A 27,500-nucleotide genomic window follows, 5' to 3' on the forward strand; every position below is an offset into this window, starting at 1 on the left:
ACTCCTCCTCATCCTCATCCAGATAGCGGACCAGGCCGCCACACAATCAGTCTCATCCGTCCGTCGCGCGCTGAGGACTGCTTTTCTCCTGGTTCCGGATCATCGGTAAGTTTTCTCTGAGCCATCTTCTGCTCGTTTCTGGATCAGAACTCCACCGTTCCCCGCTCGCGCGTCGCTCTGTGTTTTGTTTTTTTATGCGCGCGCTGTAAACATCAGCGGGCTGCAACGGCCGAGATGCCTTCAAAGACACGTCAGATTTCCTGTGTTGATGCTGGTCACCGTCACAGCCGGAGTGTTCTTACCCTTATCTTGTGGTGACGGAACCGGACTGATCCAGTCAGAACCAGATCCGCAGATCGGATATTATTTACATGATAATGGGGTCAGTGAGGGTAGACCAGGACTGGGCGGTCCAGGACCCGGTCTGTTCATGGTGCTCGGTCATGAGAACCAGATTAGAAACGTGTGTTGTTCCTGTCGCTCCAGGTTCTGTCCGGTTCTGAAGAACGTTCCTCAGATCAGGACGAGCTTCCATAGTTTTCCATTCGGACTTCCAAGCAGCTCGAGGTCTGCAGAGATGAAGAGGTCCAGAAGATTATCCACTACCCCAAAACTTTTCCTCCTGGGTCCTGAGAGAGGATCAATTTATTGATTTGCTGGGCAGGCTTTATCTCACATGGTGGCTGTTCAATCAGTCAGTCAGCATCTAGTTTACCCGGATCTGACCGGTGTGTGGTGGTCAGGACTGGTACCTTGTACGACTTCAGCTCTGTGTGATGTCTGTATGTTCGCCTACCTCGTTTTATGGCGCTAAAACAGTGACAGATTATTGGTGCTTAACATCAAATTTGTCCTGAAAAAGAAAAAAAGAAAGAAATCAAACTTGAACTTGAAACAGAAACCTTGATGTTAAATCACAAGTCCGAAAACTAAAATACAGATATGAAGAAAATAATTGTTTACAGAGTTTTTATATGTTGACAGAAATCTGTCAGAGTCCAATGACATGACCACTAACATCTGATAATATAAAGTAATCAGATTACTGTAATCTGGTCTGACACATCTACTTCTGAAATGTGATATTCTAAAAACCCTGCTCTACGTTTTCCCGTCCAATTTCAGATTGCAAATTCTGAATGTAGTAGTACTTAATCACCAAGCGGCAACTTCCGGCGGTGAAATGTGAAGCCTATGTGGAAGTCCACAAAATTGCAGTTCACCCCTCATCCAGTACGAGCTGGCTCAAAAACAGAGCAAATCCCCATAGACTCCCATGTTAAAAAGGCCAACTTCACAGCAGAAATAAACATGTTTAAAGCCAAAAATCCATTTTAATAGGTCAAGTTTACCTTCATGACAACTGTCGGGGGGGGGTTCTGTCTTATCTGTTTGGATGTTATTTAATCTTGAAGTTCAGTATAATTAGGGGCATGTCCTTTTGATTGACAGGTATAGGTTTTGATTGACAGGATTGACATTTGATCTTCAGAAACCTATGGCTGACATCACAGAGGCTCCGCCCATACAGTCTATGGTAGTGACATAACTTCTTGTTATTTTCTAAAGTTATTTTCTACACCGATACCGTTCACGTCTGGCAACAGGAAATCATCATTTAAAATATGAAATGCAGTAATGAAGACGCTAAAACAGGGATGCAGAAAACATTTTATTTAAACTTTTTATTAAAACATTTCTCTCTTGCTTCCTCCTCTTCTCCACAGCAGCGTCCTGGCCCACAGATGGTAAATGCCTCATTGCCACTGCTGGCTCGGTAGTTTGATGCCAAAGTGACCTGCGGTGAACACAGAATGGCAGGTTATATATAAGCAAACATTATTATGTATATGTACTTTATGGGTACTTTGCAGACGCTTATCTAAAGTGTACAATCAGCTACGGCTTCGTCAGCGGTACCAACGAAACGGGCCGGTTCTCTAAACCAGCGGTGTTTCCTAATCAGTTTTCAGATCAAGGACCATTTCGTTTACGCCAGAGACCACGCAGTGCTTAATCTGGAGGTTCAACAATCATGAATAAACACACGGAACCTATAGTATTAATCATTTTTAACACTTATAGCCCATCTACATCTGCGAAATCGGCTGTAAAATTGCTAACATTTACGTTGCTAACTCTACTGCAGCCTCCAACAAATGATCAGATCCATAACTGTCATCAGGGATAGAAGAGATAAGAAACATGCTGCAGTTTATATTAGAATTATGATCAAATATCTTCATACTTACAACAGTAGAAAATACCCTCCGTCTGCATCGGTACCGCTGAGTCGATGGCTGCCAGCTCTGAAAAACTGGTTGAAAGTCCCTCCCCTTCCACTACGTCAGCAAGATGGCGTCCGTTTAGTGCGTGTAGTGTCCATCGTTTCGCACTAGATTTTTGGCCGAGTTTAGGGCAGCATCCGGGTACTTTCAGTGCAGCGAGTTTTTACTGAAATTTCTGTGTCAGCGCACTAAGCACTTAAATGTAGTGTTCGAAGTATAGAAGTGCGCGGTTTGGGACACACCCTTGGTCTTAGCTGCTAAAGTGGGTGCCCGCAGTGTTAGCTTTGGCTGCTAATGTGGGAGCCTGCAGTGTTAGCATTAGGGGCTAATGTGTGAGTCAGCAGTCTTGGTCTTAGTTGCTAATGTGGTAGCCCGCAATTTTAGCATTAGCTGCTAATGTAGTAGCCTGCAGTGTTAGCATTAGCTGCTAAAGTGGGTACCCGCAGTGTTAGCGTTGGCTGCTAATGTGGGAGCCTGCAGTATTAGTGTTAGGGGCTAATGTGTGAGTCAGCGGTCCTAGTCTTGGCTGCTGGTGTGGGTGGTAATAAGCAACAAAATGTGAATGCAGTACTTGTTTATATTCTGACTTCCTGCTGCTGCATGCTCATCCCTGCCTCAGTGTTAGATGATGATCTTCAACAGACTTGGGCTTCACCTTGAGTTTTGCTCTCACACAGTCAGGGGGCAGCTGTCACTTTATCCTCGACTGTTCTGTAAAACCAAAAGAGTTAAAATCACACCAACATGTTGCAGACTTTGTTCGCTGGACCAAACAGCTGATTCAAACCGCAGAGATGTTGTTGGCTTCTATTGTCTCCAAACTCATGGCTTGTTTTCATGTGAACCAAGGAATGGGACCAATCACTTTCAGTTCCAATTCACAAATCCAAAACAATCACATGACCTCAAACCTTCTGTGCTCGTTAAAATCTGCGTTTTGGAGTTTTGGTAAATGTTGACTGTAGCCGAGCGTTAAGATCAGAAGAAAAGATTGATTAGGGGTAAAGACTGATCCTTCCTGACTGCCGTTCACTGACTGAAGATTTTGGATGCAGAAATGTTCCGGCTCTGTTTCTGTGCCAGGCGCTGCTGGTTGAATGTTGACAGTTTCCTCCTCGTCCAGGTGGTTCAGCTGAGCAGCTGTGATTATACAACCTCCATGCAGCCAACACCTTCAGATTTAACATTTGAAGGAAACATCTCTTCAACTTTGTGCATAAACATCATGTACACTTGTTTGTTCTTTGAATTCCCACTGACTTCTGTTAGTTTAATAAATGTGAACCTAAACCTGCTGATCCATCCCTTCTCTGAAGGAAAACACTCGGACAAGGTTTTACCTTCTGACAGCTTGAGTAATGGTCTGTTTTTCACTGTCAGGCTTCCTTATTGCTCCGAGTGACTCGGGGCTATTTCCTCATAATTCATGAGCAAAAACTAATTTACTCCCCCACTTTAAATATTTGTTAATGTTGAGACCTGCTGGACGAGCAGAATCAGCAGAACTTTAGATTCCTGCAGAGTTCTGTGGCAGACATCAACACCAGTTTCAGATGTTGATGCAGATCTACAGAATGTGACCTGAGCTGGACAGCTGCCATCTGCCTCTTTATCAGCAATAAAGCCCGATGGCGCAGGGTCACATACGAGGAAGCGCGATGGCGCAGGGTCACATACGACAAAGCCCGAGGGTGCCAGGGTCACATACGACAAAGCCCGAGGGTGCCAGGGTCACATACGACGAAGCCCGAGGGTGCCAGGGTCACAGACGACGAAGCCCAGCAGCATCAGGCTCACGAACAATGGTCATGGAGAATGATCAGCTGATGAAGCTTTTAAAGACTGTGAACCAGTTTAATCTAGATGAAGCTTCTTTCGCATTAGAATACTGACTGGTGCTGTCCCAGTAAAGATCAGGTAGTTAGTATCTAAAATTCATGATCTAATTATCTAAAAATAACAGCACGGTGCAAATAACTCACATGATTTGCTTCTGTACACTCCAATTCTTACACAACCACTCTCTCTCCATTTGGCCTGCACTGTTGCCATGGTGACATGTTGGCTGTGTCAGCTGTGTTTCAACTTGTTCCTAACTTAGTTCCCAGTGAGGTGAGGAATGACAATGACCACCAGAAGCAACACGGGGGTTTACAGCTGCAGTGAACTGATCACCAGCTGTTATCATAAAAACCAGAAACTTTAAACTCCAGAACAATTTGGTCTCCAACTGGACTGGACCAGTAAAATAACAGCATAATAACCTAGAAATAATGTTCTAGTACAAAGAGACACAAGTACATTATCAAGATGTTTATTGATCATTTTATATATCATTTTATGATCATTATATATATATATGTACACAAACAATTATTTTCCAAGTCAGAAAGATGGAGAAGATGTAAGTTCTCCTCCTGACCTGGAGATGTTTTACATTCAAACAGAGAACATTAAAGCTGGACACATCAGAGGTTTTGGCGGATCATGGCGTATCATGGCTGATCATAGCGGATCACGGCTTATGACGGATCATGGCTGATCACGGCGGATCACGATGGATCATGGCGGATCATGACCGATCATGACCGATCATGGCGGATCACGGCTGATCATCGCTGATCACGGTGGATCACGATGAATCACGATGAATCACGGCTGATCACGGCCGATCATGGCTGATGACGGCTGATCATGATGGATCATAGCTGATCATGATGGATCATAGCTGATCACGGCTGATCATGACGGATCATAGCTGATCACGGCTGATCATGACGGATCATGGCTGATCACGGCGGATCATGGTGGATCATGGCTGATGATGGCGGATCATGGCTGATTATGATGGATCATAGCTGATCACGGCTGATCATGACGGATCATGGCTGATCACGGCGGATCATGGTGGATCATGAACACTGACCTTAACTGAGGCAGTGAGGCCTGCAGCTCTCTGGATGTTGCTGTGGGGTCTTTTGTGACCTCTTGAATGAGTCGTCACTAGGCTCTTGGGGTAATTTTGGTCAGCCGGCCACTCCTGGGCAGGTTCACCACTGCTCCATGTTTTCACCATTTGTGGTCCTCACTGTGGTTCGCTGGAGTCTCAACGCTTTAGAAATGGCTTTATAACCTTTTCCAGACTGATAGATCTCAACTACTTTCTTTCTCATTTGTTCATTTCTCTGGATCACGGCATGATGTCTGACTTTTGAGGATCTTTTGGTCTCATTCAGTCTCAGGCAGGTCTTTCTGGATTGAGAACAGGTGGGGCTAGAGAAACTGAACTCAGGTGTGATAAACCACAGTTATGTTGTGTTTTAATGAGAAGAGCAATCACTTTTTCGCACAGGGCCGTGTAGGTTTAGATTTTTTTTCTCCTTTAATAATAAAAACTGCATGCGTGTTTACTTGTGTTGTCTTTGACTAATATTTAAATTAGTTTGATGATCTGAAACATTTAAATTTGACAAACATGCTAAAAATAAGAAATCAGGAAGAGGGCAAAGATTCTTTTTTTCCACCACCGTAAACACCTGCAGCATTCCTGACAACATGACTCCAGAATATTCCAGCATGATACCAGCTGAAAGCACACGGGTTTGAAGAGGAGAAGAGCTGTGCCCCGGTGATGTTTGTTACCTGAGCCGCGGAGCAGCACAGATACTCCAGAAAGGAGCAGCAGAGGGAACAAAAATAAATCCTAGGAATGACAAACATGGGCTGGGAGGAGGAGTCTGTGTATGTTCACCAACCTGAGACAAACTGGATCTAAAACTGCGGAACAATTTCAGGAATTTCAGACTTTGAAGATCCGCCATCTACAATGTAGAATATCATCAGAAGATTCACAGAATTAGGAGGAATCTCTGTGTGCCAGCATCCAGCTTTGTTGGGACAAGGCTGGATGCTGGTGATAATTTGCATTAAAAGCAGACATGATTCTCTGCTGGAAACCACTGCATAAACTCAGGAAGACTTCCAGAAATCACTGTCTGTTATCACAGTGGAACTACTTTTTACACCCTGCTGAACATCACCCTGCAACTGCTTTTTCCAGACGTGTTGCTGCCATCAGATTCACTTTAAGCTCATATTTTCCATCACATGGTAAAATGTCTCAGTTTCACCGGCTGATGTGTTGTTGATCTTATACTGGGAATAAAAGTGAGGTGATGGGATTCTGGAAATCATTGATTTTTAGTTTTATTTAAGTTTGCACATAGAAAGAATTTGCTTTGCAGGGCTGCTGGAAAAAAAGAAAGAAAAACAGAACAAAAAGAACACAGATGTTTTCCAGGCAGCGTTTACAACAAACACCCTCCTCATCATCAGTACTGTGGTGTGTTCTTCATCTCCAGCACGTGGCCCCAGTAACTCCCAGAAACATAGATGCAGTGTTGTGTAACTCTCACAACCCAAACCAGTTCTATCCAGTTCATGAGTTGTTGCCATGAAACCGTCTGAATGTGCATGCGTATGTCAGCTTGTGCTGATGTGTGTGTGTGCTGTGCACGTATGTGTGCACAATGTGTCTAAAGAGCTGGGTTTTCTTCAGTGTGTAAAGGCAGATAACTGGAATGTTCCTGTTCCTGCAGCCCTGTTACATAAGAGCGACAGCGAGCAGACAGTCTGCTGTTGCCTCGCTGCAGCTCTGCATCAATGATTTAATAAAAGTAACTGTAATCTGTGTCCAGGTGAGGTTTAAGATAAGAAACCTTTATTAGTCTCTCAGGGGGAAATTGTTTTATTTTTTCCCTTCCCTTTTTCCCTTCCAGATACCTGGAATTAAATGTTTGCTGGTTTTATGGATCTGTGCTGGTCTGGAAGCTGGGATAATTGTGGAAATGTATAAAAAGTCAAATAAATAAAATATTAAATGATTAAAATAAAAAAAATTATGATTTTTATTATGATGTTCATTTATTTATATATATATATTAATTCATTATCTGTACTGCTTTGTCAGGTCGAGGGGCTGCTGGAGTCTGGAGTGTATATATATACATATATATATATATATATATATATATGTATATATATTTATAGTTTATTTCTGGGTTATTATGATGTCATTTTCCTGGTCCGACCCACTGGAGACCAGATCTGAATGTGGAACCTGGACCAAGGTGAGCTGGACTCTCCTGGTTTAGATGAAGTGTTCAGCAGCAGGATGACGGATCTTTTGAGTGTGATGAAGCTGACGATATCAGCCGACCTTCATCTCTTCTTGTTTGTCTTGTTTTCTGTGTGAAAAAAGAGAGAAAGCTCTGATCAGCATGTTGATGATTAACGCCGACCTTCCCTGTCTTCAGGTGTCTAGGTGGAGTTCCGCTCTGAGGGCAGCCTCTGGTTCTCTGTCACTGTCTCTGTTCGCTGTCAGACACTGTTTAGTCATGGCGGCCTCCTTGATCAGCCGTCAGCTTGCTCTTTCCCTGCAGAAGAACTTGTGGCTCAGTCCTGCAGGTAAGCTCCACACATCCTCCATCCTTTAACCTCTTTTTGATGACACACACACACACACCAGGAAGCAGCAATAGTAATGTGTAGCAAAGCAACATGATGAGGATTTGTCTGATCACCTCCTTGAATCCACCTGATGAGGTTCAGCTTCTTCCAAACTTTACTTCCAGATGATGGAGTCATTTATCTGCTTTACAGAAACCACCAGGGGCTGTGGACGTAAACAGGGAACATCTTACTGTAATCAGAGTAAATATTTGACTGAAACTGGGATTGTGTGTTGAGTCAAAGGTCTGCTCTCCTGTCAATCATCACTCAGACTGTCACTGATGAGTCCACTACAGTTCTGACATATCAGATAGTAAAACCTGGAGTAACTCGGCTCAGCTCCACACCAGTCCTGTCACTTAATGTTGATCTTCATCTGTGTTTTCTGCTGGATTATTTAATTGATGATGATGACGATGATAAAATAATAAGAAAACGTACCTGATCTCACCTCAGATGATCCTCAGAGCTGACACTGTTCAGTTCAAAGATCTGCAGGCTCTGCTGAACAGGAAGCAAAGTCACATGCACAGCAGTAAATGTCAGCCAAACAGGGTTTATTGTGGGCCTTCAACTTTGTGCTGCAGTGATTGGACCAGACAGCTGACCGGTTCAGACCTGAATCTGGTGGACTTTATCAGTCCTCTCCTGATAATGGTATCAGATAATTTGACCACTCAGTCAAATAACTTGCAGAGAAACTCGACTGAAGGTGGGCTGAAAAGGAAAATGTGCGTCGTCCCACCTCAGACAGAGATGAGAAGCGTTCCCGTACAGGATAATGGTGTCTGGTTCTGCTAATCTGCTTTTGCTAACCTGGTTCTGCTAGCCTGGTTGTACAAATCTGGCTTTGCTAGCCTGATTCTACTAGCCTGATTCTACTAGCCTGATTCTGCTAGCATGGTTCTGCTAACCTGGTTCTGTTAGCTGGATTCTACTACACTGGTTCTGCTACCATGGTTCTGCTAGCCTGTTTCAGCTAGCACGGTTCTGCTAACCTGGTTCTGTTAGCTAGATTCTACTACCCTGGTTCTGCTAGCATGGTTCTGCTAACCTGCGGGGAGCTGCTGTTTGCATACATGAAATTTAAGATTAGCTGATTTATTCTGTGTCTATGTTCATTTCTCCATAATGAAGCTGAACAAACTGCAGACTCATGATCAGTTTTTAGATTTTATTTTGCTTCTTATATCTGTGACCCCAGGATGTAGGGAGAGGTGGCAACATTAAGACCAGGCATAATTATTATAAAATAATTTATGTTTATTAGCTAAAGCTAAGAAAAAGAAAACACAAGTTAAGACAAAACAAAGTTAAAGCCAACCAGAATAACAAAAATTCAAAATATACTAAAAACCTATAAGCCATGAGCAGCTGTTAGCTATGATACATCTCCAAAACTCTGGCCCAAACCATAGACTGTATTTAAAAGATGGATGGAGCCGTAGGTTTCTGAAGAGCAGAACTGAAGCTCATCGGGCGGTTCCCACTGTCGCCATCTTGGCAGCGTCACGTGTGTCGTCATTCCTTGAAAATCCAAAAATGGGCCAAGAGGTGGAGCTGAGAGGGGGACTGTGAAGGTGGGGGTGGATGATTGACCCATCAAACCCCAAGCTGCCTGTAGCTCAGAGCTAACCGAGCTAACCCGAAGCTAGCGGTAGCTAACCAGCTAATGGAGGTAGGCGGGCTAAAGCTAAGGCACACGGCTAAAATCCGCTGTTGTGCTACACTCTCCTTTCTTGCCGGCATAATTATGCCTCATTTCAAGGTTAAATAACATCCAAGCTCAAATGCTGCAGATGTTGTTTCCTCTGTGGTCTGTCAGTGCTCTCAAACAGCTGATAGGCACTGGTTCGCTGTAGTTTGCTAGCTTAAAGAAAACAGGGCTGAAAAGGTCTGAACAGAGTTTTCCACCCTGAGAACTGCGGAAATGGAGAGCGTATGTAATGTGTACTTTTACTATGTCCCTATGGTCTTTTGAGGAGTTCTTCAGCTAATGAGCAGAACTTCTGAGTTCCTGCCCAACAAGAACAACATGACATGGCCAGAGGGGTTAAAATCCCAGCAGTGAATGCAGCCCATCAGGTTCTGATCCCAAAGTGCCAAAGGTTGGAGCTAGTGAACCCTAAAATGTGTTTTTGAGCTGTAAACAACATATTATTACTTAACTGTGATTAAAAAAAAAACCCACCTCCATTGTTGATAAACTATGTAATATTTTTTATTTCTAAAAAAAAACAACTGGATTTTGTGGGTCAAAAATTACTCATAGCGCCTCCTACGGGGCAAAACCAGGTTTTGTTTTTCATGATGTAGATCCGTACTTGGTGCTTCTCCACATCCCAAGAAAATAAAAAATAAAACCACAGCCCCTCCCTTCAGATGCTGGTAAGCAGGTCCTCACCTTGCAGGCACAGAAACCACGCCCACCAGCGCATATGAAGGGATGTGAGTTTATCTGATGTAGATCTGCTAGTTTAAGACTTCTATGCTTTCACAGCATTTCTGATTAAATGTTCCTGCAATGGGACGGATTTGTGCTTCTGAGGGTGTAAAAGTAACACAACTTCCAGCAGCTCTTCCTGCAGCTGCCACAACCTGCCGTGAGTCTCCACAGCTTTCCAGAGCTGCTGGAGCTGCTTCCAGGCAGCTAACGGCTCACACTGATACGTTTCAGGACCACCTGGTTCATGTGTAGCTGAGGAGATTCAGGAAAGTTTTCCACCTCAAAGACGCTCTGGCGTAGCTGCTTTGTGAATCTTGATTTCCATCTTGCTAGTGAGCTGAACTGCTGTCTGTCAATCATTTCTACCTGTGTATTTATGACACTGATTTATTTTTGTTTGTTTCTACATCAGGCTGCAGGTACGTCAGTAAGGCAGCAACAAAGACCCAAGTGGACTATGACTATGATGGACCATCCATGAAAACTACAGTTCCTGGACCACGATCACAAGTAACACACACACACGCACACACACACACACACACACACACACACACGCACACACACACATACACAGAGAGACAGTGTGTTCTTCCCTGTGAGTCCTGCTGAGTATTAAAACCTTTGTGTCTCATTGTAGGAGCTGACCAAACAACTGGGAGACATCCAGGTGAGCAGAATGCGTGTGTACTTGTTTTTCAATGCGTTACGGTCAAATATAATAATGAAATAGTATGATACGGTACAATACGGTAAGGTACAATACGATAAGGTACGATACAAAATGGTACGATACAGTATGATATGATGCAGTACCGTGTGGTACAATATGATACAGTGCGGTACAGTATGATATAATGCGATAAGGATAAGGTACAGTATGATATGAAACTGTACAATACAATATGATATCATGTGTACAATATAGTACGGTACGATATGATGCAGTACGGTATGACACATTAATGTACAATATGGCACTGTACAATTTGATGTGGTATAGTACAGCACAGTACTATACGATACAGTACAATAAGGTACCTAATGGTACGAAATGGTACAGTATTGTGCAATAAAATATGATACGGTGCAATGCGATTTTATTGTCAGAAACATGTCTGAAATTTGTTCTGCATCACATCAGCAATGTTTGCACAAAAACACACACATGAAAGCTGAACGCATTTACATAATTATCACAAAAAACCTCAGACATTAATAAACACTGATACATACATTATGACATAACTACACAAAGTAAACCTACTTATGTTACACACGGTATGAGACACGCAGAAAATGGTGGTCAAAAGTTCCTTCAGGTTCCACGGTTTGTTCTTCAATCTAACTTTTATTGAACTTTAGAACCCTGGATCTGGTCAGTCATGACTACTAGGTATTTGCAGGATAGGCAGTAGTAAACGGTAGTAGTACATGGAAGTAGAAACACTGACAGCCACATGGTGCTTCAAATACCATCGTTTATTTAGCTTTCTGGTCGCACCGTTCCAACAATTCCTACATGATGTGAGCAGAAATCTGACTGCATACCAACTTCATGTAAACATGTATTATGTCAGTGGAGTCTCCACGGTCAATACAAGCCAGATGTGTGTGTGTGTTGGCCTGTTAAGATCTCCAATTGTGTTAACTCAGTGAACTAGTTTAATAAAGCCTGCGGCACAAGCACTGCTCTACATACAGCAGCGTGGTCCACTGTTCACGGAACCTCTGCAGAGATTTAGTAGCTTTAAGTCCAGGCATCTCCATTCCAGTCCTCGTCCTGCAGGTTTTACATGTTTCCCTACTGCAACACACCTGACTCAGGTTATTGGGTCATTGGGTCACTTGACAAGCTGTTGGAGCCATTTCATTTGAATCAGGTAAGATGGAGCAGGCAAACATCTAAAACGTGCAGATAGTTGTAAACATTCGGTTGGTCTGCAGCTTTCGGTTGTAAACTTTTGGTTGGTCTGCAGCCTACAGTCAGCAGCTTTACCTTGGCTTGTTACACAAATGAAGTGTTCATATGTTACCATGCTAATCTTTGCAAAATAGATTTAGCTCGTTTTAACTGACATATGATCAGACTTAACAAACTACTTCATCTCAGCTCTGAAACCACAGAAATAAACCAGCTTTTAAAGATTTTAAAAATTCCCAAACTGTAATAGAAGCGGTGCCGTATTAAGTTGATGACATCTCTGGAAATAGAGGCCTGTGTCTGCTGAAGCTTTAAGCTCAGTTTATTTTCCATCACACAACCTCTGAGTCATTGTTAATGAAAGGAAGACATAATATGATGAGCTGCTACTGACCCATGATATACTGTAAGTACAGAGGAGCTGCTCACTGAGTCTTAATTACCTGGAGCAATGTTATGGCTCAGCACCCAGCACATCTCACTTCAGGACCACATCGCTTTACATTCAGCTGATGAGTTTGCAGCTAAATGAGGGTCATGGATGACAGAGAGCATCTTGGGAAATTTAGCATTTTCTGCTCTTATTCATGTCTCTGCTCAGGTCTGATATTTTTTATAGAGCAGAGCAATTTATTGAACCTCCAGCAGGTCTCCCTGAGGTCTCTCCCTTCCACCACCAGGAGCGGTAGTGTGTAGCTCTGTGGGGTAAACTGTGATGGATAGCTACCCTTTAGCTTATCTACGGAAGTTTTCCAGACATTTTTATCCCGTCCAGGAGGTTTACAATCCAGCCACTAAATGTAGTTTTATATCAGATTCTATCTGGTAAATCCACAATGATCCACGGTAACAGCATTATTGATCACATTTCATCATAAAAAGATCACTATCACTGCTATGTTGCTAAGAGACCTCTATTTAGACCTGGACATGATGATGAAGCCACTTCCTGTCAAACTTTCCACCAATCAGAGAGCTTAGATTGACGGTAACGTCCAATCAGGAGCAACCAAGAAAAATAATGCTCCTCTATGGCTGGAATGAAGCCAAGAAGACGTTTCTGATGCACGGTGGCGCCACAAAGCAGCTGAGCTGGAGTTGGTTTAGTGAGGATAGCAGGTAAATCGTAGCAGGAATAACTGGAAATGAGGAAAAAGTGGAAACATGGAAATAGTTTCTGTTGTTCTGGTCGGCCTTTATTCTGCTATTTCTATTGATACATTCATTTTTACATAATTTTACATCATAATCTGACAGCTTCTACAGACTGGTTTATACTGGGATTAAAAGCACCAGCTGCTACAGACTGGTTTATACTGGGATTAAAAGCTACTACAGACTGGTTTACATTTTTTTGGCTTGCGATGTAGTTCGATGGGAATGAATCTGTGAAGGTTTCCAGGCGCCTGTCAGTGCCAGATTATGCTGACAAACGGTATTTATCACCCAGTTTGTGTTTATCCAGAAACCTTCATGGACGCCTGTAGTTTGTGTCCATCCTGGAAATCATCAACAGCAGCTCCTCAAACTGACACTGGTCAGCCTGAGGGAACGTCCATCATCCAGACATAGTTCCGGGAGGAGGCGGTGGAATTCCACCAGCTGCGTCTGCTGCCAGATGATCTTGTGTTTTCCTGTGTTTCTGGATCATCACTCTGACATGCAGCTAAAGATGTTATTTATAGAGACAGATGTCTGCCACATCCTTCCATCCTCTGAGGTCTCCAGCCTGGATATCATCCTGGGCCTCATTTAACAATCATTTATAGAAACTGTCCTAAACTCTAGCCTACCAATGATATTTAGAAAGGTTGTAAGTAGAAAAAAACATTATGAGGTGGATATATCCAGATGTTGAGCAGCTGCAGGAACCAACAGAACTTCCTCCTCCAAATGTAAGTAAGTAAAGTAAGTAAATGTTTATTTATATAGCACCTTTCAACAATAAGATAAAACACTAAATAACAGTAATACAGAGAAAATAAAAACAAATAAAACTAAGTAAAAGCAAGTTTAAAAAGATGTGTTTTTAGCTGCTTTTTAAAAGAGATCATGGAGTCCACAGATCTCAGGCCTAGAGGAAGGGAGTTCCAGAGGACAGGGGCCACTGCTGCAAAGGCTCTGTCACCCTTAGTTCTCAGCCGTGTTGGATTTTTATCCTGTGAAGCTCTTTGGTTAAACTGATTGGTTGACATGTTTTTTAGAGATGGAGGAGACTTGATCTGACTTTACTTACTCACATTCCCTGAATCATTCCACCATCATTCACAGTGGAATTCCCAGCATCATTACAACATAATTCCAAACATAACTCCCAGCACAATTTCAATCATCATTCCCATCATCATCCATCCTTCCATTTTTTACCGCTTATCCAAGGTCAGGTCACAGCGGCAGCTCTCTAAGCAGGGAAACCCAGACTTCCCTCTCACCGGCCACATTCACCAGCTCATCCGGGGAAATCCTGAGGCATTCCCAGGCCAGCTGAGAGATGTAGTCCCTCCAGCGTGTCCTGGGTCTTCCCCGGGGCCTCCTCCTGGTGGGACGTGCCCAGAACACCTCACCAGGGAGGCATCCAGGAGGCATCCTGACCAGATGCCTGAGCCACCTCATCTGGCTCCTCTCGATGTGGAGGAGCAGCGGCTTTACTATGAGCCCCTCCCAGATCACCAAGCTTCTCACCCTATCTCTAAGGGAGAGCCCGGCCACCCTGCAGAGAAAACTCATTTTGGCTAATTGTATTCGCGATCTTGTTCTTTCAGTCACTACCCACAGCTCGTGACCATAGGTGAGGGTAGGGACGTAGATCGACCGGTAAATTGAGAGCTTTGCCTTTTGGCTCAGCTCCTTCTTCACCACGACAGAGCGATGCAGAGTCCACATCACTGCAGACACCGCACCGATCCGCCTGTCGATCTCCCGCTCCATCCTTCCCTCACTTGTGAACAAGACCCTGAGACATGAGAACTCCTCCACTGGGGGCAGGACCTCATTCCCGACCTGAAGAAGGCACTCCACCCTTTTCCGGCTGAGGACCGTGGTCTCGGACTTGGAGGTGCTGATTCTCATCCCAGCCGCTTCATGTTGCAGCTGCGAATCGTTTCAGTGAGAGCTGAAGATAACAACCCGATGAAGCCAACAGAACCACATCATCCGCAAAGAGCAGAGACCCAATCCTGAAGCCACTGAAACGAATCCCCTCCACACCTCGGCTGCGCCTAGAAATTCTGTCCATAAAAGTTATGAACAGAATCGGTGACAAAGGGCAGCCTTGGCGGAGTCCAGCCCGCACTGGAAACGATTCTGATTTACTGCCGGCGATGCGGACCAAGCTCTGACACCGGTCGTACAGGGACCGGACAGCTCGTACAAGCGGGTCCAGCACTCCATGCTCCTGGAGTACCCCCCACAGGAATATCATTGCAGCTCTACTCTGTAATCTGATCTTTAGTTGTTCAGGGGAAGTAAATGTGTTTTGATCCGGAGAAAAGACACATCCAGGACGGATCGACAGGGAATGTCCCACCTGTTTCGTGTCTCACCTGGATATTCATTGGAATAGTTTAGTTGGTGGAACGTTGCAACACAGATCCAAGATCACTGCAAACCTCAGTCAGGATCTCTTTCAGCATCTGATCAGAAATGATGTCATTGATCAGATCAGCTGATTGTCTGATGACCTCACAGAGGAGAGTCTGAAATATCATTTAACATCAGATCAATGCCAATCAGTTCTCACCTGTCTGACAGGTGTCTTTGTAAGTTTTTGCTATATATAGTGCCGCACAGTGATACGAAAAGGGGATCTGCGTGTGATGTGGTCGGGGACTTTGGTCTGTAACTTGGAGAATGACTCGTCCTAATAAATGATCCGTTGGTACTGTAGTGTGAGCCTTCATTCGCTGTTATTACACACCGTCCTTTCGGTTAACTAAGCTGCACGTCGCTTTACTTCCTTCTAGAAGATTGACTGACGGATTTTTATTTCCACCAAATAAAGAAGACTGAGATCTCTGCAACACCTGCAGAAATAAAGCAGTTTCCTTGTTCTAACACTACATTCTGTACCTACGCAGGTCAGACATGTTCCGATATGTAGAATAAAGATGGTAAATTCCAGATGCTGCCATGCTGGTGTGAAGGCAGCATAATCTTTCCAATGTTAGAAAATCCAGATGAAAATCTGAAATCCAGGGACGGTGTGGTTGATGAGAAATGTTGATACACAACATTTTCTTTACAGAATGTCGGTGCCATCCACTTCTTCTGTAACTATGATGAGAGCAGAGGGAACTACCTGGTGGATGTGGACGGCAACCGCATGTTGGACATCTACACTCAGATCTCCTCCATCCCCATTGGTTAGTATCAAAATGTCCATTCATTGTTACCTGGACTTTAAACTATTCTGTCTGTACACTTAAAGCATTTATGTTCAGAAAGCTGAAACATACCTACAGCTGCAGAGTAATCAGAGTATTTCTGCAGATGACAGCTCTCAGAGTTGGATTGGAAGTCTGAGATGGACAGTGTGAAGAGAAATGGTGAGAGAACAGTCCCTTGTGGTGCTCCAGTGCTGCTGACCACCATCGTCTGTTTGGTAGCTAGTCATAAATCCAGGTGGTGGTGGAGGTATCCTGGAGTTTAAGGAGCTTCTCACAAAGCAGAGCAGCTGAGTTGTGTTAAAAGCACTTAAGAAATCAAAGAAGATGAGCCTCAAAGTGCTGCCTCATTGGTCCAGATGAGAGTGGGCTCTGAAGCAGATAGATGACGGCATCTTCAACTCCAAGAACATTACCATAAGAAAACTGTAATGGGTCCTTAAACGTGTTCAGCTGCATATTGAGGCGAGCCCATCAGAGTCTGCAGGATTTTCATGTTGTGAGATGTTAGAACTGGTCTGTAGTCATCTGGTTCAGATGGTTGGGATCTTTATGGGTACTGGAAGAAGGAACCTTTTGAAGAACATGTTCAGCCCATTAGCTCTGTCCAGACTTGAAGGCACACTGACCAAAGCACTCAGAACTTCTTCGTCTCCCTGAGGCCATCTTTAAAGTATGTATGTCACAGGTTGCAGCTGAAAAGTGGGTGTGTAGGTGGCTATGGTCTGATTTTCCTTATGGAGGAAAGAGCTATATGTATTATATTTGCATAGAACACACCCAACATCCACAGTCTCTCTGCTGCAGCTCATCTGGATTTGGAGTCTTATTCCAGGTATTACTTGGGATTTGGAAAGTTTGTAAACGACTCTTCTGTTGGCATGGTAAGAACCAGTCCCAGCTGGAGAAAAAAGAACCTACTGGAAAAAAAGCTCAGCTTGTGAAATGTGTGGAAGAGACACTACTTTTCTTTTTCTTGTTTTTGTTTTTTTTTTTGCTTTAAAAATGGTTCAGAAAAAGGAAAAGTCTGGTTGTCAAAGTTGTGTTTTTTTTAACATATTCATGCCCCCTGCTTTGCATAAGCAAACCGATGCTCCAGCCGGGCTTCTCAGCCTCCAGCCTGATTGGCATGATTTATTCAAATTCTTGGCTCAGCCTCAGGGCCTCTGGGACATAAGGGTTTTTGTTTGGAACTCAATTGAAGGGTCCGTGTCCTGGTTTCCCATGTTCTCTGGTTTATCTGCAACATTAAAACTATATTTCATCAAAGCTACAAATCAAAGAGGTGAGCACATGTTTAATATTTAAGAACTTGATTCATCCAGTAGTCTCAGACTGTCGTGGCCACCACCAGCCCCAGCCAGCCACCACCAGCCCCATCCAGCCACCACCAGCCCCAGCCAGCCACCACCAGCCCCATCCAGCCACCACCAGCCCCAGCAGCCACCACCAGCCCCAGCAGCCTCTACCTGCAGCCTCAACAAGCCTCCAATGTCAGGCTGAGCACTGATGCAGAGTAAAGTTCGCTCTTGGAGCTAACAGAGCTTTGTTGTGATGCACTGGTTCACTGTACAAATGAACGTCTCTATTTCTTGCTTCTATAAATATGTTACTTACACAAGCAACCATAGCTACCAACACACACACTCACACACACACACACACACACACACACACACACTTCACAGATGTGTCCAAAGAAAAGCCATCAGCAGCTTAGCTTCAGGTAAAAATTGGGTTTTATATCATTACCTGTAGATCTTTGCAGTAGACGTTTTCTGTCTTAGCTGGCATTTTACCACACTGTTAACACAGAGTTTATGTTTATATGCAGCAAGTAACTGGAAGATGACATCATCTGTAACGGTGCTGCTTATGTTCAGGTTCTGGATCCAACAAGACAAGACTGGACGAATGCATCACAAGTCACCATCACCCCATTTAGCAGGCATCATTCATATTTGGAGTTGAGATGGGTATGAAGCTAATCTAGAGCTACCAGAGCCATGATTTGTTTCTGAGTCAGAAGCCGCTTTACTCTGCTTACTGGTGTGATCAGGATTTATTTATTTTAAATTCTTTTGCTAATGTGTATTTGTTTTAACACAGAAAAAATTTTCCTAAATCAGTCCCCACACTCAGACACCGCGCTTATCACATCCTCTTCCAAGTATCTGCATGACGCTTTCACGCATGAAGTGCGCGTCATTCCGATGACAAAGGCCTTCCTCCATCAGACCCTCATCTTCTTACTGGGATAAAGATGATTTTTCATTACCACAAACGATTTCACGGGGAGTGATGCTGGTTTGAAAGCTGCAAAGATAAATTCTCCTAAAAAGTTTTTTCTATGTGTAGGAGGTTTCTGGGGCTGGTGGAAAATATATATTTATATATTTGTCATGATATTTATAAGGGATGAAACTGACTGAACAATACTGTTCTGTTTGTCAGGGTAGATGATCCTGCTGAAACTATGAAGAAACCTCAAACCTCTGTGAAACTGTCCCGGTACCCTACCGCCCTCTGCTGGTTGCAGCTGGAATGGCACCGGCATTTATATAAGCCTGCTACATCAGTTTATATAAGAATCCAAATTCAAGGCTTTGTCCTGTGCACAGAAAACAAGTTGCAGTATGGATCTTCACACAGACACATAAACACATATAAAAGCTGCTCCACCTTTTACCCTAATTTATGGTAATGAGATGTGACTGAGCCAAAACACATGGAAGTTTTGCAAATTTTATTTGATGGGCTGTTTGCTAAAATGCATGTGGAGCAGAGAGAATGGTCACAGTGAGGAGTTTTCAGCAGCATGATGCATGAAAGGATGTGTTATAATAGTTCATCATGTCTGATCTGAAGCAAACGTCTCGTTTTGGTTCTCCTCTTGGGTCTCAGGTGGGAGAAACGGAGAGGTGAAGATGGGAAACACCAAGAGGGAGTCACTGTGTGATGTGTGTCAAATCATTTTTATTGTGTTTTTCCTCAGGATACAACCACCCTGCTCTCCTCAAGATGATGACCAATCCTAACAACATGGTAGGTCTGCTCCACACACCATCATGTGTGGCTGAAGGATGGATGTATTGATGGAAGAAGAGAATGAGACCATGCCCGTCTGAGGGGATTTGGTTTCCTGTGTTTTCCTTCAGAGTGCGTTTGTGAACCGACCTGCTCTTGGAATCCTGCCGCCCGAGAATTTTCCAGAAAAAATTGCAGAAAGTCTTCTTTCAGTCAGTAACACACAGATGAGATAACAGCCTTATTATTATTATTATTATGGAATACCAACTGGATTTTGTCCACTTCCTGTCAGGTGGCCCCCATTGGAATGACTCGTGTTCAGACAATGGCCTGCGGCTCCTGCTCCAATGAGAATGCCTTCAAAGCCATGTTCATATGGTACAAGGTGAGTGTTAATGTGGGGGCTGCTGGTGGTGGACCTGAACGCTTCGACGTCCAGCTCCTGGTGAAAATCTTCAAAAAGATTTTTGCTGGATGTGGGAACAGAAAATGGCTTTTTACTTTCAGCTGAGAACAGAATTAAAGTAGCTGATGTAGATGATGGATGAGGGATGATGCATTTAGGATAGTATGAGATGAAGAGATAAATAATGATGTGATGAGATGAGGGAATAGCGAGATGATAATGAGGTTCAGGGCTGGATCTGCTCCATGAGTTATGTGGAAACTTGAGGATGAATGTTCAGAGATGTAGCTCGCAGCTCGTACCCTGCTGCTGAACTTTTAACTTTGCTGGGAGGGGATGGGTTCATCCTAACATTGTGTTTTCTGTCTAGAACAAGGAGCGAGGATACAGCTCACCATCTGAAGAAGACATGAGCAGCTGCATGATAAACCAGGTCTGCCTCCTCATCACACCATTATTAACTAACATCCTGCTGTTCAGTGACAAACTTTGTTCTTCGTTTCTCTGTTTCCACCTCAGACCCCAGGATGTCCAGAACTCAGTATCTTATCTTTCATGGGAGGTTTCCATGGAAGGACGATGGGTATGTTAAGCACAACCCCTCTGGCTGCTGTGATGGGAATAAAAAGCTGACATTAGGGCCCCTCCTGGATTAAATTGCAGAAATTATGTGAGCAGAATCAAACATGGGTAGTCTGAAAGCTTCTTGAAAGCTTCTTCTAGGCCATCTAAACATCTGCAGTTCTTATACCACTCACACGTTTCCACTTTTTATCTCAGCTACTTATCATGAATGTGTGCAGCAGCTCAGACTCATAATAAACACATACAGGTAAGTTGATAGGTGATCCTTACACTACTGTCAGCCAATCAGAAGGCAGGATAGCTGTGTCTCATAGAACTCAGCCAATCAGAAGACTGGCTAACTTTAACAGCAGCTGGGTCCGCTCCATTTACCACCTGGGTGGAGTTTTCTCTCCATTTAAACCGGACGATCAGCAGGAGGAACAGTTGGCATCTGGCAGTGTGTTCAGGACGAGTCGGCGTACGGCGGTGTGTTTAGGAACAGTCGGCGTCCAGTGGTGTGTTCAGGACGAGTCGGCGTACGCCGGTGTGTTCAGGAACAGTCGGCGTAAGGCGGTGTGTTCAGGAACAGTCGGCGTCCGGCGGTGTGTTCTGGACCAGTCGGTGTCCGGTGGTGTGTTCAGGAGCAGTTGGTGTCCGTGATGTGTTCAGGAGCAGTTGGTGTCCGTGATGTGTTCAGGAACATTCTGTATGTGATGACAGTTTGAACCCAGCAGCATCTTTAATGTTTATCACATGATCCACACATTCGAGCAGCTTACTGGATGATCAATAAGTGTAAAAAGAATTAAACTAACTGATCACAAAGTTCTGCTAAAGACAAAGTAAACTCTGAGCCAAGTGGAACCTTTAGTCTGCACTGAGCCGGTTCCACAGAGAGGAGCCCAAGAACCGAAGCCCCGCCTCCCCGTCTACCTCTAGAAAGAGTGGGGACCACAGGTTGGCCCGCTGTTTGAGAGCGGAGGGTTCTCTTGGGACAGTATGTAAGTTTTTAAGGTATGATGGAGCAAGATCGTTTAGAGCTTTATATCCTGGAACTCACAGGAAGCCAGCGAAGAAAAGCCTTTTATTATTATTATTATTATTATTATTATTATTATTATTGTTGTTGTTGTTGTTATTCATGGCTAACATGTAAATGTATCTGTATTTTGTTTTGTTCAGGTTGCTTAGCAACAACACACTCCAAGGTCATACACAAACTGGATGTGCCGTCATTTGATTGGCCAATCGCTCCATTCCCCAGACTACAGTACCCTCTGGAGGAGTTCACCCGGGAGAACGCCCAGGAGGAGGCTCGTTGCCTGGAGGAGGTGGGCTGTTGCTTCCTTCTTCTTCATGTGGAGGAATTATAAAACTAAATATGTAAAAGTGATTTGTGTTCTGGTTCAGGTGGAGGACCTGATCGTGAAGTGGAGGCAGAGGGGCAAACCTGTGGCAGGAATCGTTATTGAACCGATCCAGTCTGAAGGAGGAGACAACCACGCCTCCCCAGACTTCTTCATGAAACTCCGCAACATCGCACGCAAGGTACCAGGATGTGAAACAGAACCTGCTGCAGACCCGGTGTAAATAAATCTTCCACATCAGGAACATCTGTTTATTTCTTGTTAAGTGGAGCCACATCTGGAAGGAAAATGCATGTGTGGGATGAGCTGCAATGTTGAGTATGTGGGTTGTCCCCAAATCTTCTCTACAAAGGTCAGGGAGATTATTGTGTGGTTCATTTTATAGCCAAGCATCAGCTTGCTGGTCCCAGTGATATTCCCAGTAGGTGTTTATGGTCTGTAGTCTAGTCCGTGAAAGCCTTCTTTCAGAAGCTCCTTTTCCACCATGGGAACTGGATTTTAAAAAAATCCTGGTGCATTTCCACCATTACCCAGGTAAAAAACTTTCCTTTACCCTCAAACTGTCCATGGCCTAACGGCCTAACAAGGGGCGGGGCTTTTCAGATTCCCCGGAGTTGAAGGCTCTGATTGGTGGATCAAACCTGCACCACTCCTTACTTCCATTTCTCGTTAGTATAAGATGGTTTATTTTACTTCTACAAACGTAACTGTGTTGTGATGTGGACGGACAGCGAGATCCAGGATCTTTGAGCGAATTCTCCGAGCAGCTGGCAGAGCTGGATGTAGGACACAGAAACTGGTTCAGGAAAAATGAAAGAAATTGAAACCAGATTAAAGAAGCTGAAGGAGCAGAGCAGCTGAAGTAGGCCCGACCGCCGTACCAACTGTCAAGTCTGATCAGAGTAAATGTTCCAGAAGTTTATGGTGGAAATGCAAAACTTAGGGCTGCTTGATTGATCGATCTGTGGTAATTACCAGGTCCTGGTTTGTCTCAGACCAGCAGCTATGTTCTGCCCGGTGTGATCTGGAAAAAATTAATCTGAAGACATTTCGTTTTCATGTTGAAATCCGCGTCAATAAAATGTAGGACAGCATATATATAAGGCCCTATGGTGCGGTTTGACCACAGGTCCGTAGCGGTGGTGAAACATTGGACTGTAGCCACGTCTTTCACAACACCCTCACCACACTCATCATACAGGACAGAGAGACACTCCACTAACATGGAGACAAGATGGCAGCGATGCCGTTTGTCCAAAGTGTTGATGAGTTTCTTAAATCCCGGGTTGTTCATGTGTTAATTGAGAAAAAAGTTTGCTTACATTTGTCTCTCTGTGTCTCTGGGAGTCGGTGGATTATTTAGTCGCGACTCACAAAAATTGAAAGTTTTTTTATTTTCTTGTGTCGCGTCGCAAACCCCCGTGTGCACGTCTGCGCGAATGAGCGCAACATTTCACATGCACGAATGTCGCCTGTCGCTTGGCTGGAGGAGGGCAGCCATTTTCGCCTCATCGCACAAGTTCTATAGAAAATGATGGAGAAGGAGGAACTTCGCCTCCTGTGTGTCCAGCCCTTAACTGGCGAGGTGTTTGCAACTAGCGCCGAAGAAAACCAAAGCAGACGGGGCTGTGGGAGTAGTCTGCAACATTGGGAGGAGGCTGCAGCAGTGGGAGGAGTCTGCAACATTGGGAGGAGGCTGCAGCAGTGGGAGGAGTCTGCTGCTGTGGGAGGAGTCTTCGGCAGTGGGAGGAGTCTGCTGCTGTGGGAGGAGTCTGCTGCTGTGGGAGGAGTCTTCGGCAGTGGGAGGAGTCTGCTGCTGTGGGAGGAGTCTGCAGCAGTGGGAGGAGTCTGCAGCAGAGCGCTGCAATGCCAGTGGCACTCAATTTGCAACTAAAAACAGCACAAGATGAAACTGCGAAAGACAAAAATAATCGAATTATTTCATTTTTATGATCGTTAAAAAAACCAGATTGTAATTGCGATTGAAATTTGATTAATCGCCGAGCCCTAGCAAACTTTCACCAGGATCACCAGGAAATGTCCTGGTTCCTCATCATCTGACACAGACCTGTTAACCTGAGCAACATCCGAGCTGGAACAGCCTCATATCTGTATCTCCTGTACTGACCTGACCGGGAATCAAACCACCGTACCAACAACCTAACAGCGTTTAAACAAACCTGACAACTAGTCCTCATGTCTGTGTTCTGACATGTTGGTGCTTTTCTCTGCAGCACGGCTGTGCTTTCCACGTGGACGAGGTCCAGACTGGTGGGGGAGGAACAGGAAAGTTCTGGGCCCATGAGCACTGGGGGATGGAGGACCCGGCGGACGTTGTCTCCTTCAGTAAAAAGCTTCTGACCGGCGGCTTCTTCCACAAGGACGAGCTGCAGGCAGACAAGGTTCGTCCTCTTATGTCATCAAGAGATGTTCAGGAACATCTCACTGTTTGCTCCTGGTCCCGGTCTTGGTCCTGCTCCTGGTCCAGGTCCAGGTCCAGGTCCAGGTTTAGATGTATAGCTGAGATAACTCTTCTGTGTTTTCCAGCCGTACCGGATCTTTAACACCTGGATGGGCGACCCATCTAAGAACTTGTTCCTGGCTGAGGTTCTCAACGTGATCCGCAGGGAGAACCTTCTGGAGGAGGTGAACCGGTCTGGGAAAGCTTTGCTGAACGGCCTCTATGAGCTGCAGGTCAGTGTGTGTTCAGGTTCACATGGACCAGGAACATGAGAGCATCGAACTTCTGGAACTCTTATTTTTGTTTCTTTAATTTCACTAACTGCATTTTATACACAGGCTTTAATGGGACTGGTTTTACTGGTGACCAGTTAAAAATAACAAACTAACATCACAGAATACATCTTTTTATTTTCTAATAGTTGTTACAGAAATGAAGGCTGAACACAACTGAAGCGACACCACGTAATTTAAATAAGTGAAGTGTTATTGTTATAATAATAATAATAATAATAATAATAATAATAATAATAATAATAGTGAAGGGTTTAAGAAAATTTTGCACATATAGTTAAAAACCAAAAGAAAACAGACAGAAATCCTGAAAATCTGCAGGTTACTGAACATAAAAACAGCTAGAATGACTTTATAGGAGGTGAAAGTACATCGTGGAGGATGAGTTGCATCGTCCACAGCAGGGACGTCCAGCTCTTCTTCTGCTGTGTGCTGCATGGATCTCGTCTCCCCGCTCATGATGACGAGGTTAAAGAGTTAAAATCCTTCATACTTGAGTTTTTACGAACTGTTTGCAGGAAACAGCATGACATGCTTCATGGCCCAGTTGCACATCGACCTTAGTCATGTTCTGCTGCTCCGGTTTCTGCTGGAACAGAGACGGTTTTCACCTGGAAGACAGAAACCTGTCTCAGAATGAATGTGTGTTTGGTGTGTTGTCTGCAGGCTCAGTACCCTGGCTTACTGAGTCGAGCCCGAGGACAGGGAACCTTCTGTGCCATCGACGCCTGCGACGCTGCGACCCGCGACCGGCTCGTGCAGCAGGCCCGAGACAAAGGTGGGTTTTTAAACATCCGGCTGGCTGTGATCAGAGTAACGACCAGTTAACGGTGTCCGTCATCCACAGGCGTGCTCCTGGGAGGATGTGGAGACCGGTCCATCCGTTTCCGTCCAGCACTGGTCTTCAAGGAGTACCACGTCCACATCTTCCTCAACATCTTTAACGACGTGCTGGCCCAGAACAAATAAATTCTGATCCTGAAGCCAACTGATGCTCAGCCCAGAGTGGAGGGGGGAAGATAAGCACAAAGTACATGTACATGTTAGTACAGCCCACAGAATTTCTGTCTCCAGCTCCAGTGAGGTGACAACTGTCTCATGAAGATGATCCCAGTTAACCAATCAGAGCCGGAGCCAGCAGCTTATTTTTCTATATTTAGCTGAATGTTTCTGTAATCTAACTCTGTAGACCGATCAGCCCTGGACCTCCACCCCAGTCCAGATTCTCAACCAGGAGCATCTCCACCATGTAGCACTTTCTAATCCAGCCTGGGTCATTGTTCTGATGTGTTCTTGTATTAAATCACAGCAAACCATGTAAATCTGCCCATGCCTCCATTTTCTGTGTCAGTTGTCTGGTCCTGGCACAGAAACATGACGCCGACGGTTTCCGGCTGGAAAAGTGGCTTTCAATGTGCACAACGCCCGGTTCTGGTGCTCGTAGACCAGCATCATGTCATGGTCCTGGATCCGGTCTGTGTAAAAGAGTAAAACTGAGCTGCTGGCTTGCATGCCATGTAACCGTCTGCGTACTGAGAATGTCTTGTGCTGATCCTCATCAGAATGATTCAGCCTGTAAAATGGACCGTGATAATGTGATAGAGTATTTAGTGCCTGCATGATCTTCATTTCCCTCTAGTGGCAGCAGTCGAAGCAGCTGAAGGTAACCTGAACTCAGATTTTACATTCATCCTTTCAATTCCAGCTCATGAGCTCTAAATCCTGAATCCCATTCTGATTTAAGGTGAACACCAGAGACAAAAACACGGCTACGAGCTGCTGGTTGTAAATATGATCTGCATGTTCCCCACAGGGTTCCTCCTGCTGTGCATGCATGTTAGCCTCCCAGGTGAATCTAAACAGGTAAGATGAAAATTAAACAGGTTTTAATTATCCTGCATGGCTGCTGAGTCAGCAGTGAGTAATAACTAGCAGGCAGAAGTCCGGCTTTCTGCTAACCGAGTTTTAAACTTCAGCTCACATCGATGGTGAAGGTGTTTCTTCCTCACCTGAGAATGTTCCAGACTTTTTACCGACTCCTGGCGTAGAGCAGAGAAAAGCACACATCTATCATACAGGGTCTCACACAGGTTTCAGTTTCCACGGTGATTTAAAACTCGCTCAAACTGGTTCTGTCCAACACAGACGATCAGCTGTCTGGGAATGTTTGCTGGAGCTTTGAGGGAAGAGTCAGGAATGTTGACATGTTCATGAATCCGTCTTCATTTCTAAATGTTAACCTTATAATCAAATAAGTCATCTTTTTTTACATTCCTACAGAAGATAGAAACATTAATGTGATTTATTAAACATATTTAACAGGGTGACTTTGTGCCATGTGAGAGGCTGATGGGTGATGAGGATGATGATGATGATGATGATGACAGTGCCTGTCTTTGTGTTGTCAGTCAGATCTGTGATAATATCCTTTCAGAAGATCTCACATTACCTGCACTTGTGAAACAATAATTGATGTAATTTATTTAAATGACTGTTATCTATAAACACTGTCCGTGTACTGTGAAGAATAAATCAAGTTCGTGTAACAGCACTTCTTATTTCCTGTGAAATCTTCTTCTGGACCCTGGAAACAGTCATTTTATATCAATAAAGAAGTCAACAAATCATTAAACAGCTTGTAAACATCTGCTGCAACGATGTGCGACATTGCTGATGGTTTTTCTTTGTACTCGGGATGTGATGGGGGGTTGATGTGTGAGTAACTCCATGTTTCTGAGCAACAAATTAAGATTTTCTGCTGTCCAGAGGACAAACTAATCAACACAAGCTCCTTTAGCTTCCTTTACCGCGCCCAGATTACAACA

The 27,500-nt window shown here is 44.3% G+C and overlaps 1 protein-coding gene across 1 annotated transcript; it reads left to right on the forward strand.

Moving 5' to 3' along the window:
• On the forward strand, window positions 1-27,226 carry abat (4-aminobutyrate aminotransferase). Its single transcript, XM_041998749.1, has 16 exons — window positions 1-105; window positions 7,604-7,754; window positions 10,658-10,755; window positions 10,886-10,915; window positions 16,413-16,530; window positions 19,547-19,596; window positions 19,710-19,790; window positions 19,874-19,966; window positions 20,358-20,420; window positions 20,507-20,570; window positions 21,737-21,885; window positions 21,965-22,102; window positions 24,156-24,323; window positions 24,469-24,615; window positions 25,342-25,453; window positions 25,523-27,226. Exons 2-16 carry the CDS (start codon window positions 7,685-7,687, stop codon window positions 25,642-25,644), a joined length of 1,503 nt encoding a protein of 500 aa, XP_041854683.1. The 5' UTR covers window positions 1-105; window positions 7,604-7,684; the 3' UTR covers window positions 25,645-27,226.
• The last annotated feature ends 274 nt before the right edge of the window (window positions 27,227-27,500 follow it).

The sequence above is a fragment of the Melanotaenia boesemani genome, chromosome 2 (genome assembly GCF_017639745.1).
Source record: "Melanotaenia boesemani isolate fMelBoe1 chromosome 2, fMelBoe1.pri, whole genome shotgun sequence".
Classification (NCBI taxonomy): Eukaryota; Metazoa; Chordata; class Actinopteri; order Atheriniformes; family Melanotaeniidae; genus Melanotaenia; species Melanotaenia boesemani.